The sequence below is a fragment of the Ylistrum balloti genome, unplaced genomic scaffold, assembly GCF_031769215.1.
Source record: "Ylistrum balloti isolate Yb309-2 unplaced genomic scaffold, AGI_CSIRO_Ybal_v1 Utg370274, whole genome shotgun sequence".
Taxonomy (NCBI): Eukaryota; Metazoa; Mollusca; class Bivalvia; order Pectinida; family Pectinidae; genus Ylistrum; species Ylistrum balloti.
Window position 1 is genome coordinate 1,076,621 of NW_026782212.1, and position 15,719 is coordinate 1,092,339.

The 15,719-nt window shown below is 34.8% G+C and overlaps 1 protein-coding gene across 1 annotated transcript in view; it reads left to right on the top strand.

Moving 5' to 3' along the window:
* Positions 1 to 6,128: 6,128 nt before the first annotated feature.
* LOC132552738 (dynein axonemal heavy chain 8-like) overlaps positions 6,129 to 15,719 on the top strand; it is a 75,837-nt gene continuing 66,246 nt past the window's right edge. Inside the window, 12 exon segments of the mRNA XM_060216932.1 lie at positions 6,129 to 6,653; positions 7,280 to 7,431; positions 9,780 to 9,953; positions 10,271 to 10,652; positions 11,007 to 11,213; positions 11,435 to 11,625; positions 11,830 to 11,957; positions 12,321 to 12,551; positions 12,789 to 12,922; positions 13,144 to 13,283; positions 14,771 to 14,891; positions 15,256 to 15,560. Coding sequence (XP_060072915.1) covers positions 6,129 to 6,653; positions 7,280 to 7,431; positions 9,780 to 9,953; positions 10,271 to 10,652; positions 11,007 to 11,213; positions 11,435 to 11,625; positions 11,830 to 11,957; positions 12,321 to 12,551; positions 12,789 to 12,922; positions 13,144 to 13,283; positions 14,771 to 14,891; positions 15,256 to 15,560 — 2,690 coding nt within the window.

Here is a 15,719-nt window from a genome sequence, read left to right on the forward strand (position 1 = left end):
CTTCAATCTGTGTTCTTTGTTACCTATAAACAGTTATCGAAAGTACCTGGTAATCATCTGCATTTGCTTAACAACTGACTTTTACAATGAAATTTACAAATCATCAAAGTAAAAAATTAAACCAGGAAATCCGATCATAAACATATATCTTTGAATTAAGATATAAAGAAAAAAAAATCAAAAAAGATAATAAACCAATGAAGGAAAATGGGGAACAAATAATGCAACAAGCTGAAAGTATACTCCTGCAAACACATCAGGCTGAAAGTATACTCCTGCAAACACAACAAGCTGAAAGTATACTCCTGCAAACACAACAGGCTGAAAGTATACTCCTGCAAACACAACAAGCTGAAAGTATACTCCTGCAAACACAACAGACTGAAAGTATACTCCTGCAAACAAAAGTTTATACCACAAAGGAAAATTCTGACATAGTAAACCACTGTTAACATTGAAGTAGTTACACTTACTGAAAGAAACTTTTGTAATCCACCTAAAGATTACATAAAGCTTCTAATAAAGAACAGGTCTGGATGATGTACTATGAAACTGTAACAATTCAGCTGTCAAAGGTAAGTTGTGTCTTACTTAGTATGACCCCTATACGTTTCTGATGTGTATTTACACCTGACAGAGAAGTGTAACACTATCTGAGACATGTCAACCTGCAGACAGTCAATTAATTACCAGTTACAAAAATTCCCCTGATACTGACATTTTAATTATGCAAGTGTTATCAATTGATAAGCATCATTTACATACAAGGTAATTAAGATTTCGAGTTTTCAGCATTATATCAATAGATACCATAAAAGTGCACAGAATATCATGATAAATGTATTTAATATATGGCAATATATGCAAGTATTATTTATATAAAATGGGATACACATTTCCTGTGCTTTTTCCCTTCTTAAAACTGAGATTACAGATTGTTAGATTAAAACAATTTATAATCTACATGAAATATACAACCAAACATATATAAGAACACTTTTAATCAAATTCTAATGACTATACCTGCTATAGATATAACAATTTACATGTCCAGTATTTGAGAGGTACGGTCAAGTGGTAGTTAATCTATGTTCAGATAGCATGTCCGTTAACCATCACAGGTAAGAATGCAGTCAATAGCGTTAATAGACAGATATGATAGCTAAATATAATAGGCATTGAACAAATAACCAGCTATTTATAAGTGCTTTAATGGACTAACAGTTCTGTATACTTTAGTTGTATGTTCACCTGTATATATCATGTTACAAAGCAGAATCCTAGACATTGATTTTCTTTTCGTGACATTTTCATATCTTGCATATGCACCATTCAAATACTGATTAAACCAATGAAAATTGTTTATCCACATTGATAAGTTTCTATTGCATCATCAAAACTGCTTATATTATACAAATAAATATATATACATATCTTTCTCTATTGGGTTATGAATTTTTGTTTACAAATATGCCCATTTATATCTCTTTTGTACCATTAAATAATCAGGGTTTTCCATAATTTTGTTAGTAGTAGGCTGTGTAGTGAAAGTAGGAGGCTGGCCTGCCGTGTACGTGTAGTCGTGTATGGAACATTATTACAGAACTGGATTGGTGTAGGCGGCCAAATGATCAAAGTAGGCGGTCAAATTGGCTGGTGACCGACTCTTAAGGAAAACCCTGAATATTGTTTATATACACACCAATTTATATCTCTAGATCTATTTCACCATTAAATATTGCTCATAAAGTCAACCATTAATGTATCTAGATCTATTTTACAAGTACCATTAAATGTTGTTCACACACATGCCAATATTTGTCTTCAGATCTAATGCACAATTGTTTATTTGTTTATATATGTACCTATATTTGTCTCTAATGAACCATCCAATACGGTTTTCATTATCACATCCTAAAAATGCAAATCAACGCGGGGACAATGTTGAATGGATCAATAATTTTGCTTTTATGGATCAAACAGGATGGATACTTTCACACAGTGTTTCACAATTAAATGATGTTGAGTAAATTTATCAGATACTTTAATCTTGTTAAGCACCATGCATCTCGCAAACTAACAGAATGGGTAAGGATGTTACCATCCCTCAGACTACAGGGATGAGTAAGGGTCAGGATGTTACTATCACTCAGACTACAGGGATGAGTAAGGGTCTGGATGTTACTATCCCTCAGACTACAGGGATGAGTAAGGGTCTGGATGTTACCATCCCTCAGACTACAGGGATGAGTAAGGGTCAAGATGTTACCATCCCTCAGACTACAGGGATGAGTAAGGGTCAGGATGTTACTATGCCAGACTACAGGGATGAGTAAGGGTCTGGTTGTTACCATCCCTCAGACTACAGGGATGAGTAAGGGTCAGGATGTTACCATCCCTCAGACTACAGGGATGAGTAAGTGTCTGGATGTTACCATCCCTCAGACTACAGGGATGAGTAAGGGTCAGGATGTTACCATCCCTCAGACTACAGGGATGAGTAAGGGTCTGGATGTTACTATCCCTCAGACTACAGGGATGAGTAAGGGTCTGGATGTTACCATCCCTCAGACTACAGGGATGAGTAAGGGTCAGGAAGTTACCATCCCTCAGACTACAGGGATGAGTAAGGGTCTGGATGTTACCATCCCTCAGACTACAGGGATGAGTAAGGGTCAGGATGTTACCATCCCTCAGACTATAGGGATGAGTAAGGGTCAGGATGTTACCATCCCTTAGACTACAGGGATGAGTAAGGGTCTGGATGTTACCATCCCTCAGACTACAGGGATGAGTAAGGGTCAGGATGTTACCATCCCTCAGACTACAGGGATGAGTAAGGTTCAAGATTTTACCATCCCTCAGACTACAGGGATGAGTAAGGGTCATGATGTTACCATTCCTTAGACTACTGGGGTGAGAAAGGGTCTGGATGTTACCATCTCTTAGACCAAAAGGAATGGTAAGAATGTTACCATCCCTCAGACTACAGGGATGGGTCAAAACAGTGCCATCACTTTTGACTTACTTGACAGGGCTTTGTGAGGATGTTACCATCCCTCAGACTTAACTGCTGTGGGTAAGAATGTCCAGAGTATTCAACTTTTGTTCTTGTGATGATTTTTTTTGAGAAATTAGAATTTAGAAAGTACTTTGAAATAAAAAATATGTTGCTTGACTTCAATTTCAGATACAGGAGTCAAAACATGTGTAACAGGAAATAATTCATTTTTACATATTAATTTTACTAATATTAATTTTCCTGAATAAAAGACATTCTTTAGCAGCAATCTTTTGTAAAATAGAATTTCATCTTTGATTAAAAGAAAATAAAAAGTATACATGGATAGTAAGGAAAAAAGTGAAATGCTAAATTAACTGCACAGCAACTGACAGAAAAATAAACATTTTGAAAAAAGACTGAAATTATTAAATCCTTTATTTGACTATCTTCTAGTAGTGGACTTTTTAAATAGATGAAGCCTAATTGAATGATTTTATAGAATTTTTTTTCATGATAAAAAAGAGGGGGTCATTATGTTAATGTTTTAGCAATTTTCATCCCAATAGCCAGTTTTTCCAAGATCAAGGAACATGCTGAAATATTTATGTTTGGGTCATAACAGTCAGGGAAAGTGGTCCACTAGGTCAGAATTCACAAGTTTGAAATATGTAATTTGCAGTGATGATTCATGCTAAATCAACTGAAATCTACTAAACTTTTCAGAGTCATAGTCAAGAAAAATGACTTGGCAATGAGATAATGTTGAAATTGTTGAAACTATATTAGCCAGCTCATGCTATCAAACTAATATTACCTGTCAAAAAATATAGACCATAAGAGAAATTTCTTCTGAAAGTAAAAAGAACTTCAAAAGTACAAGCTTGATAAGAGCACAAAGTTTTGAGTAATTACCTTGAACAGTTTCAGAGCTGTTGTCTGGGAACCTGAAATTTGTTATTTTGTCTATGTGTTTCCATGGCAACAGAAATAGAATTTAAATGGAAAATTTCTAGCAAAAGATACTACCAGAGTATTAGCTGATAAGTATGCAAAATTTCAAGCAGTTTCAGAGCCCTGGTCTGTCATATAAATGCCCGTGCACAGACGGAAAGAGCCTGATTTAATATCCCTGAAAACATGTTTCGCAGGAGATAATAATCCATCATCCATCCTTGGATGCCAATGTTTCAATGTCATCTATAAGGTCATGAAATATAATAATAAGGAACCCCTTCTTGTTTATTACATCAGTGTACATTGCAGGGCAAGATGAGAAATATGAATATGTTTTAATTTAAATCTATATCTATGTGCATGAAATTTCTTTGAAATGTTATTTAAGTTAGTGATAAATCAGTTCAGTGTATGAAGCCACATATAAGAGGCATTTCAAAAATATCTATGAAAAAGGGCATCTTATTGCTCATATTGTGCTTGCTTTTGCCATTCTGTAACAGGGTACCAGTAAATATGGAATATGCTTTCATCTTTCTATAAACTGAGTTCAAGTAAACATGGTGTATGTTTCAGTCGTTGTACATGCTATTATCTTTCTATATATAGAGTACATGCAAACATGGAATACCATACGAAACCTACCATTTCCAGCTCCCATTTATTACGTAATAATCAATATTGACCAGTACAAAGCTATAGTTATGTAATATAGATCTACCTGCAAAAGTGTATAATTACATAATGCATTTATTAATTTAGTCATTTGATTTGCATGGACTTTCTCGTTTCGTTTTTGTCAACAATGTGGACATAAGAAAACACGGCAAAAGCTTTCAAAAATAGAGAAATAAAACGTGGTATAAATGGAAAGACTACATACCTCACTTTCGAAGTAATATTCACAAATTTTCACGCTATCTTTTATGTCATGCTATAATGACAATCACGCCATTTCGGTTACATCGCCCTATTCTGAAAATTTCGGTGGCGTGAGGTTGGATTTGAGTCTGGATCAATATAACGTTTTGGTGTCATGTCAGCTGAGAGCTTAATTTTTCTTGTCTTTCACGGGGGTCAAACTTTTACAGACAAGACGAGAATAAAATACTTGTAAATGTCACCGGGGTGTGTTGTGAAAGATAACTCGGCGGCAAAAAGTTCAGTTGTACGTTTTTAAATATATACAAAGGAAAAAAAACCTGAAAAGACAAGACGAACATATAAACTCAAACTACTTTCAAATCGAACACTCAGCAATCACGAACGCACCAGATATCCTTAATCGGAACAAAGTACAAATTATGTTGTGTGAGCATTATTACAAGGAAATGCTATAAATATCTTCATCCACACATTATTAACATCATAAAATAAAGATAATTATTCAGGAGGTCTTAACACGTACTTATATTTGAACGGGCTACTAATTTTTTTCGTCATCGTCATAAATAAATTTTAGTGTATTTATTTACTTATTTTGGCGGACGTAATAGTTCCATCTAGGTAGGCATAACTACAGGTCGAACTAGATATGGGTTTGCTTTGTCTGTTTGGATGTTGTCTTACGTTTGAGTTTGTTCGGTTGGATTCATGTTGTTTCGTTAACTGAGCATTCCCGTGCTATAATTCGGCATTATAACAACTGTTACAATGATATAGGCCTGTGATAGAGACATATAACGTGTTATATAACATATCATACACGTATCTTGTGATATTTCAATTCAAACTTATCTTTAAAGCCATGTTAATATCAAACGGTTTATACTATTGCAGGTCGTACGGTAGGTTTTGCATACCAATTTGGTTTACGCCAAAATAAAATGGATTTATTATGAGAGAAGTTTGTGCATAAAATACTGTTTACAAATTTTGTTAAAATTACTATAATGGATGACAAATAATTGAGAGATTAGAGTTGTTTTACTGACCATTTGCCGCCAAAGGTGACACTCTCGTTTGCAGCATACATTACACGGCGTGAGTTTTATTCACTAACTATGCAAGGTGCTCCATCCGGGTTACGGTTGTTACCAACAACAATATGGCGGCGTGCATGCTAAAGACAAATATACCCGTTCTGCTGTCGGAAAGCAGCTGAAGTTTGAAATATGTTTTGAGCGCTTGCTGCTGGCCAAATTGCAATCAGTGACAATACCTGGTCATCATGGATGAACGCCATTGGTGGATAGCTGGTAAAATCCAGGAAACGTTTAAAATCGGCGGCTATGATAATCCAACGCTGTTGGAGGATTTTATGACAGAGGAAGGGACGCTCACTAAAATAAACCGTTTTCTGAAGTCAGGAGGTCCATGTCGACTGTTTTTCTATTCGGAAAAACCAGAAAGTGCAACATTGTCGTCAAGAGAACTGTATGTCACAGGAACATTAGCTGCATTAAAAGATGTAAATTTAGATAATGTAAACATTCTTTACTTTCTCAGAAATCGAGTTGACAAAGATGTGGATGCTCATCGGATGGAAAGAGATGTGTTCTGTGGGGAACTCAAACACAATACTATTGAAACACTCACGGCATTGTTATCAGATGTGTACCTCCCACTCATTAAGGCCCAGAAAGAATGGGGAGAATGCAACAATGAATGCCAGACAAATCTTACACATAGCATGGACAAATTTTTGACGGCATTAAATGAGTCAACTGCTTCCATGCAAACTTCAAAACAGTTGGTGAGTTGGGAATCTATAACCACAATAACAACAGTTTAAGATGTGATGTTTCATATTATGCTTTTTACATACTGAAAAGAAATTTGATTTATTCAAATATTGAAATAAATGATAATTTTCAAAATGCATTGTCAGTGATGTTTGGTAATCAGAACTGAGTTAAATTTTTCATAGAATACAATTTTTTAGAATTAATTTATTTGAGATTAAATATATCCATTACCCGTTAATCTCTTTACTTAACCACTCTATACATATGTATGTCCTGACTGTTCAAGCCTTTATTTGATAATGTTAATAATAATTGTTGTTACTGCACTTTATGGTTATATTATAGCCTATGTATTCCTGTGAAATGTCAATGCACATTTATATAAAGTAACTATACAAGAGCTATCCATCTTCCGTTTATTTGTATCTATCTTGTACATGATAATGACAGATTATATATACTAACTAACTAAGGTTATGCCTTATACATAATGATATGATGTCTTTGTATTTCATATTACTTTTGTATCAATTACAAGTTGTTATGAATGCTTATGAGTTGAAATAAACAATGAACAGTGAACTTGAATATCCTTACAGAAGAGTGTTTATTATCACGTTAAATATCTTATCAGATGCTGAAGCAGCCAGAAAATGTTATATTGAACGACTTCAAACAACAAAGAGCAGCAGCCCTAGACCCTCAGTTGATTAGTCAGTATGAAGAACTCGTAAATGATTGGATGAATACTATAGAGACAACACTAAATGATACCTCAGATGAAAGGTAACATACTCTATTTTATCATACATCCTCAGGATGTATTATGTCATGCTTCTTTGTATAATGAAAATGCATATATTTTTTTCTCTCTATTTTTCTTTTATATAAAATCAGTTTCAATAACTGAATACATAGGTTATATGAAACTGTACATTAATTCTTCAATTTTTTATTTTTTGAAAATTTCTTTTCTGCATGCTAGTTTCATTTAAAGTCTCACAGCTTTTATAGTCAGATATATTACTATAAGAAATCTTATTCAATATTGAATCATGTGTGGCTTTGCTTGTAATTTTTTTTTTTTTTTTTTTTTGTAATTTCACCTCAATCAAATCAGAAATTCATAAAAATAATTTAATTGTATAATCAAATGATGATGTATATCTTTATGTTATTTTTATTTAAAAACTTTAGAACCTATATGTACATAATGTAACATGAAATCTTACTTTGTTTTCATGATAATAAAGTAAGTCCATTAACTTTAATTGTAATGCTTTTCTAGGAAAGTGGCATTTCCAGATGAACCAGCATCTAGGTGATTCTATTTATGTGTAGCCTTAGTTGATTAGAGTTTGCTGTTGATTTAATAGTTATACCTGTTGGATGTCATTGTGTATTTCCATAATAAATAATGCTACACGATATTGAAGGTCAGAAAGCTAACATGTTTGTTTAGTTTGGAATATTCAATGCTATAACATTAATATTGTAACCAGGACAGTTTATACCAGATCATATTATACATAGTTAAGTGCTTTGTTTGCTATTGTAAGTGTGTGAATTTAAATAAATGCTTTTAGTCATACACTCATCAGCTAGTCAATACATGCTTCTCTGTTATCTGTTAGTTCAGTGATGTTATGTGGAAATTTTTTTTCTGTCATTGATGTAAGTTTTTGTTTCCTTTAAATCAATTTGATTAGACTTACTTCTCTGATTCGGTGCTAACCAGCATCATGATAGAAAACTAAAGACACTTTGTGAGTCATGTTTTCAAAATGTCTGTTGCTGTTTTGTTCAGTTTTCTTTTAGTTTGATTCATCACAATTTTTGCCAAAATAGTAGATATAAATGAAGCACAAAAGTGAACTCTTTTTACATTGGTTTACTCTTGTGTAACATCAGCGTCAGATTTTTAGATTCATCAAATAGAACAAATTATTGAGTTCCAATTTCAATTTACAATGTATTTAGAAATATGGAAATAGGTTTTGAGAACATGAAGAGAGAAATAAAGAAAAATTATATGGAAAATTATCTGCTAAGGTGTGTTAACCATTTAGCTTATCTAGTCAGGAGGCTGTATCATTTCTAATGTTACCAGAGCCATGATATTCTAAACATTCTCAACTCACATTTTATATGTGAGATAATTTTTACTGTAACAAATTTGGAAAATTTATAAATCTGAAAATAATTTCACACATATTATGTAACTGTACTGAGGATTTGAATATCTAGGCTCTGATGCATGCTGCAAATCAGAAATCAGTCAGGATTTGCTTTCTAACATGTATGGTGGTCATTGTATGCTGTTGTACTTTAATATTATTATTAAATAGTATACCCGTATATGCCAATGTATTACAGCATTGTATGAAATTTGTAGAGAACAGTAATATGTATGATTTACATCCAAGAGCTTTTCTAAATATATGTACACTACATCAACTTTAGTGAAATTACATCATGAGGGGAAACAAAATCAAAAGAAAGAAAAAAACAAATACACAAAATAAACCCAGAAAAACAAAACCAGAGAGACTCTTAGGTTTAGATATCATTCATCATAAATAATTACAAGTTTCATATCCAATTTATCACATGTACATTAGTGAAAAAACCTGCAGCTTTTCTTTATACCAAGTGCTTCCTGTTACTATTTTGATTGAGAAAATTCAATCTCAGGAGAAGAAATGATCTATTAACTGGGAATGATGAGATCTTCAGGAGAAATATACATAATCATGTTTTGATTCAATTAGATTCATCTTCACGTAGAGCCTGCATTGCATGTGATATGAAAGAAATGCTTAAGTAAGAGAAAAGTAGTTCATTATGCATCGCAGCCAGACTAGGCACACCCACTTAGAAGTGGTTTAATGCAGACATGTTAATGAGTTGTTTACAGGGAACCTGTATTTGATTATACAGCTGACCTGTATTTCACTATAATCAAATGACCTTTTCAATGTATCTTAAATGCAAATAATGAAAAATACACTTCATTTCTTTTTTTAGACTATGTCATTTAGGTATGAAAATATAGTAAGGTAAAAGGAAATTTCAAACATTTTATAAAAATTGATTTCCATATGAAATTCAATGTTTTGTGTGTACTTCCCCAGATTTTTGGATCCTAATGCAGGACCTTTGTCTGAGTTAGAACGTTGGCGTCGGCGTCAGCGACTCTTAACTAACATCACAGAGCAGCTGAAGAGCAAGGAATGCAAGGCTGTAATAGGGGTACTCATTACAGTCAAGTCCAGACTTCTAAAGAAATGGAAGAACGTTGATGCATCGTATGTTTTTCTTCATCACTAAGTCTTATGATTTTATTATCTGATTTCTTCTGATATTTCTATATATAGATATTCTCAAGTTTATAGAATTATCATATCAGAAACATGTCAAGTTTAATGTATCATAGTAGTGGAAGCAAAACATCTAAAATGAATGTCAATCTTTAGACCAGGTAATGGTGCTTGAGAGTATATTTCTGTTATATTTCAATCATATTTGCACACAAGTAACAGAACATGTACAATATCAGCCTGCATTTAAAATGGCTGATAAAGTAAATAATTCAAAGTTTGTGAAAGTTGTCTTTGCTTTATAGAATCACTGATGCAATGAATGACACAAAGGACAAAGTAAAGTATCTGGAGTCATTGCGGCGCCATTTTGATCAGCTCTATCATGATGCCACACCAGCATCCATCATCAACAATGCTATTCCTGGTATCACCAACAGTGTCAGGCAGATGGATTCCATCTCACGGTATTACGCCCGTGTAGGGTTCTTAGGCCTAATGTTCACCAAGATCACTAATCAGCTTGTCCTGGCCTGTAAGGAGTACATTAAGAACTGTACTATCACTGTGTACGATGGTGATGAACTGTGGGAGCGCATTGGTGAAGAGATTCGTAGCCGTGACACCATTCCTACTATGGACACTCAACAAAAATTTCTCAAGAGTCAAGTAGAGGCCAATCTCAAGGTAGCCACATCTTTTTTTTATGATTGTGAGGAAATTTCAAGTAACAGTTAATTAAAAATCTTGTCTTGATTAAAGAAATGTTATTTGTTTGGTTTTTTTTAAGCTTTCTTCACCTCACATGATAAGTTTTATATTTTCCTTATTCACCATTTATCTTTTGTATTGATTACAATGTATGGTGCCTCAAACAAATCTCTGTTTTTTTTAAGAGTAATTGTATTATCTAGTTATCTACTTACAACTAGCTCTCTAAGATTAATGGTGATGTATTAATCAATGACATTGAGATTTCATACTGTGTAACTTGATGAATTGTGTTTATCTTTTTGATAGAATATTGCTTTGATTTTCTAGAATGCACCATCCCGAGGTAAGAGTAAGGAGGGGAAGGATCTAGGCCTACAGGATGACAGTTTGTTTGGGCGATTGAGAGCCTGCCTCACTCTACAGGGATACTACCGCGAGATGCTAAGGTCCCTTAAGGATGCCTTAGGACAGAGCCAGAACCTATCCCACTTCCCGTCCCTCAGTAGTGTAGGAGGACCAGGAAGTTTCACAGGTGTAAAGTAAGTCTGACAATGGCAGAGCATGTGCTCTGCAAATTAGGAAAGAATCCTATGATTCAATATCTGTACTAATAGGGTGGCAGGGGCAGGAACCGGGGGGCAGGGGGACAAGAGGGTAGCATTGTTTACATGTAACATATGTTTTAGTTATTTAATGTTCTAGCTATTTTTCACACATTTTAAATGTACTCTCTGTATTTCCATGCTAGGCAAAAGCAAGGTACCAGTATTGCATCAAGAGGGACCAGTGTATCCCCAAAGAAGGGCCAATCCATAATGATAGCAGACACACAGGGACATGGTGTGTCTATTGCTGATGAAGAAGCTATCATGTCTCACATGGACTCCTTCTGTAATCGTATCCGCCAACTCATGGATGTCATCAACACATTAGCTCAGTACAACAAGTATGTTAAAATAGATCTAACTTTACTTGGTTTGAAACAAGTTTGTTCCCTCTTGACCTGTCACTAAATTTTATTGACAAAATGAAAAGAAAAACATTTTGGCAAAAGATTCAACAAAAATTTCAAAATCTGCTAAATACAAAATTCAAATATTCACATAATCATATGCATGAAAAAAGAAATCAAAAGTTATTTGTTTGCCAGAATGGTGCACACTACAACAGGAATACCTCGCCTGAGGAAGGAGGATCTTATTAACGAGGACGAGAACGAGAAGGATATTTACAAGTATCGTAAACGCCAACAAGAGGCACTTAAGGCTGCTAGTAAGTGCCAATAATATATAACTGTTTGATAGAGTTATAAAAATGTTTTCTACAAAATCGAAAGTTCATTTATGTTTAAGATATTTTCTTCATTGTGTTGTTGAAACAGAGTATATTTTATTCAGGCTGTCACTCCTGATCTATGTAAAGTACACAGTGACCACATTTCCAAGGCTTAACATATTTATTTATTTATCTGACTATAAGCCCATGTCTAGTAACAAACACACACAACAAAGCTTGTGTAAAGTATATTTAGTATTCTCCTGTGATAAGTTCACCTTTCGACTTTGAGTTGAAAATTATTTGCTGACCTCCTAAGCAGGATAAATAGGTACAAATCCTACATTTCTGACTTGTGTTTTGTAGTGGTATATGAAGATGAAGAAGCAGAAGGAGGGCTGACATCTGTACAGATTACCTCCCCTGAACGGAGTCTTGGAGCAATTGCAGAAGACGAGGAGAATCAGGATGACCCAGGGTCTGATCCAGAAGATATGACTGCTGAGAAAAAGGAAGTTCATACAGATCCGACAGATGATGTGTTTGAGACAGTCAATGGCAAACAAGGACTAAGTGATGAAGAGATAGCCGTTATAAGTAAGAAATTCTTTATTTCTGTGGCTGTATCTTAGACCTGTTCTACAATACCAGAACGACCAGACCAGCTCTCACAGTTCGTTCTCATTAAAAGGTTAATTGTATTGATACCAGTTTTCTGTTGTGACTTTCCACAAGACTTTATTGATAAACAAATTTCAAGTTTCGTTTAAAATAAAAATAATTTCATGTTCGAATTGCTCCAATTTGTATATTTTTACATTTACTTTAAACCAGGAAAGTACTTTCCTGAAGAGGAAGAGGAGGAAGGACCCAGTATATCGTACACTGTTGCTCAACATCATGAAAGCATGATGAAGGCCATGAGTGAAAACGTTACCACAAAGACTATGCTGGATGTAGAATCTAAGGTAAGAAACAAACAGATATCTGAATAGCGTACAAAGTCCTCAGTGGCTATTATTAGTGTTTCTTAGTTGTAGAAGTGATCCTACTTTTTTGTCCTTATGTTTGTAAAGATTTGCACTTTTCTGATTTTCTACCCATCTTCTTTTTGACACCTTTATCACTGAAGCACCAGGAATCATTTTAATCTAAAGTGATTTCATTGAACTTTTGATGTTTTTAACAGGACAGAGACAAGTTTGATGAATACTATGCCAACTTTGCCACAACGGTACAGGAACTGGAAACTTTTATGGCTGCCTACCTTCATGCTATATTCCTCAGGAAGAAAATGAAGACAACTCAAGGATTGGACATCATTACAAGGTTTGATTCCTGGATCTAAATTAGATATACTGTCTAGTATCATATGCTTGGGAATTAGATATTGTAGATATAAAAGGATAAAGTAAGATGAAATAAGTTAACTTGTTATGGATAAAATTGTTTACTACCGATGAAGGGAAGGTGTGAACGACACACTTACTGTAGTATTGAACAAAGTACTGATACTATTGTATTGAAGTATTCAAATAATCGAGTCAAGTATACAACGACCTCTGTGATTGGTCGGGGGCGGAGTTTAGACAACCTGAATAGTTGATCTGACACCCAATTTGTACCGGTAGGCGGAGTTAATGTACACTATCAGTTACATAACAATTACGAAGTAATCACTGGAAAAATGTCCGACGACGGCAACAGTACGCAAAATTTTCTATGTCAGATTGACCCAGGGTTGGCGAAATATGCGTCAGAATTCAAGAAATGTGATGTCAGCAATCTTAATACCTTGCGATATTTATTACCAAGTGAGGTAAATTCCATGGAAATGCCACAGCTGTACAAACGAATGGTGATAGATAAGATCATTAACATGCAAACGCCAGAAACTAAAAGTGCATTTAAAAAGAAAATGAAGGCAGATGCCGGCACGGCCGCATCACATCCACCTAAACGGCTGAAGTTTGAAAACACTGTTAGTAGTCCCGGTATTGACGTTACGGATGCAGCAAAATCCGACTCGGGGATTTGTGGATCGACGCAGAATGACAGTTACCTTAAAAAAAACTGGGTCGTCTGAGAGACGAAAAGGAAACACTTGTGATTTTGCTTTCTCACAAAATCTAGTAGAGAATGACTATATGACTATATTCACTGTTAAAGATGTTATGAATTCTCCGGTCCCAGTGATCTAACCTGTTGATATATATATTGTACGTAAATTAGTTTAGTACTGAGTAATTGTACCATCGATGGAAAAGCAAGGTATCATTGGGTGTAGAACGAAACAAATGGGACAACCCAATTAGGTCTGATCTGAAGCCACCTGTGACTTGGACTCTTCCAATTAACCTCTCGCGACAGTCGAGTGTCTGTAAAATGCCGATGTCTGCACGGATTTTTTCACCTGGCTCCACCCACAATCGATCTAGACTTGGCTCTGCCAATCAGAGAGCTTGTTGCATAAATTTAAGGAATTCGATTGGTGAAGTACTTCAGTACAATACTATCAATACTTTGTTCAGTACTAGAGTACTTGAAACGTTCACACCTTCCCTTCATCGGTAGTAATGTAGTTTAATTGAATGCATCTAAATATGAGATAAAATTAGCAGGAGAAATGTACTGATAATCAATAGTAAACATTCGGGTTTTTTTTTTATTTTGTTTAGAATGATGTTGTAAAATCTTAATCCCTCCTATCTCATAAGTTAGTTCTGATAAATGAAACCTTTTAAAAATGTGTACTGATGGAAGAAAATGTTTTTGCAACTTCCAACAATTTATATGACAATTGTTTTGTATTACAGGTTCACACCTGTCCAGAGTAGACCAGGGATTCGAGCCCATATAGCTGAGAAGTTTGTAGAGATCTTCAACTGGTATGAAACTGATCTTGAGGAGGTTCATAACATCTACGAAACACACAAGGTAACACAAAGATGAAAATGAAAAAGATATGTCAATTTATTTGTGTCATGTTCATTTGTGAGATGTCCATTTGTGGGAAGGTTATGAAATTGAAAAAAATGTGCTATATCAGTTGGGATAATTGATGTCTAAAATTGACTGTCCATTTTGCCCCAGTGATCTAACTTGGCTCCTGTTACTTATTGTTATTGTTTGTATTGATCAACAAACTTCATGGTCTTGGTGTTGAATGGCTTCTTTAATAAAGTAAAACAAGAACTATAAATTGAAAGCAAAATGTTTTTTGGAAACTTGTACATGTCTCAAGATTCCTGCAACTCCGCTTCATTTTTGGTTACTAATGGACCTTATCAAACTTTCAAAGGAAAACCCCCAGATGGTGAGGAACGCCCCTCCTGTAGCAGGGGCCATTCACTGGTCCAGACAGCTACTCAAGAGAATCGAGGACCCTATGAAAGTGTTCCGCGATAATCGAGCTATCAACCAGCTTGGAGATTTCGGCCGCATTGTGAGGATCTACAACAGACTGGCCACGGCTCTGGTGACCTTTGAAAGTCTTTGGTTCACACAGTGGAAGAACAGAATAGAACAAGCTCGCAGTGGTCTGAGGGCTACGCTATTTGTTCACCACCCTTCCAATGAAGAGATAGTTGTCAATGCTGATGAGAGGTATTCTCATATTATCAGTATATTGTTATAGATACAGCTATAAATATGATGTTGTGGAATTGTAAGATTAGAAATTATTTGATTGCTGTGTTATGTAATACATTGTGTGTTTCTACACATCTTAAAGTTAAGTGCTGACTGTAGTTGCTTGGGCTCCAT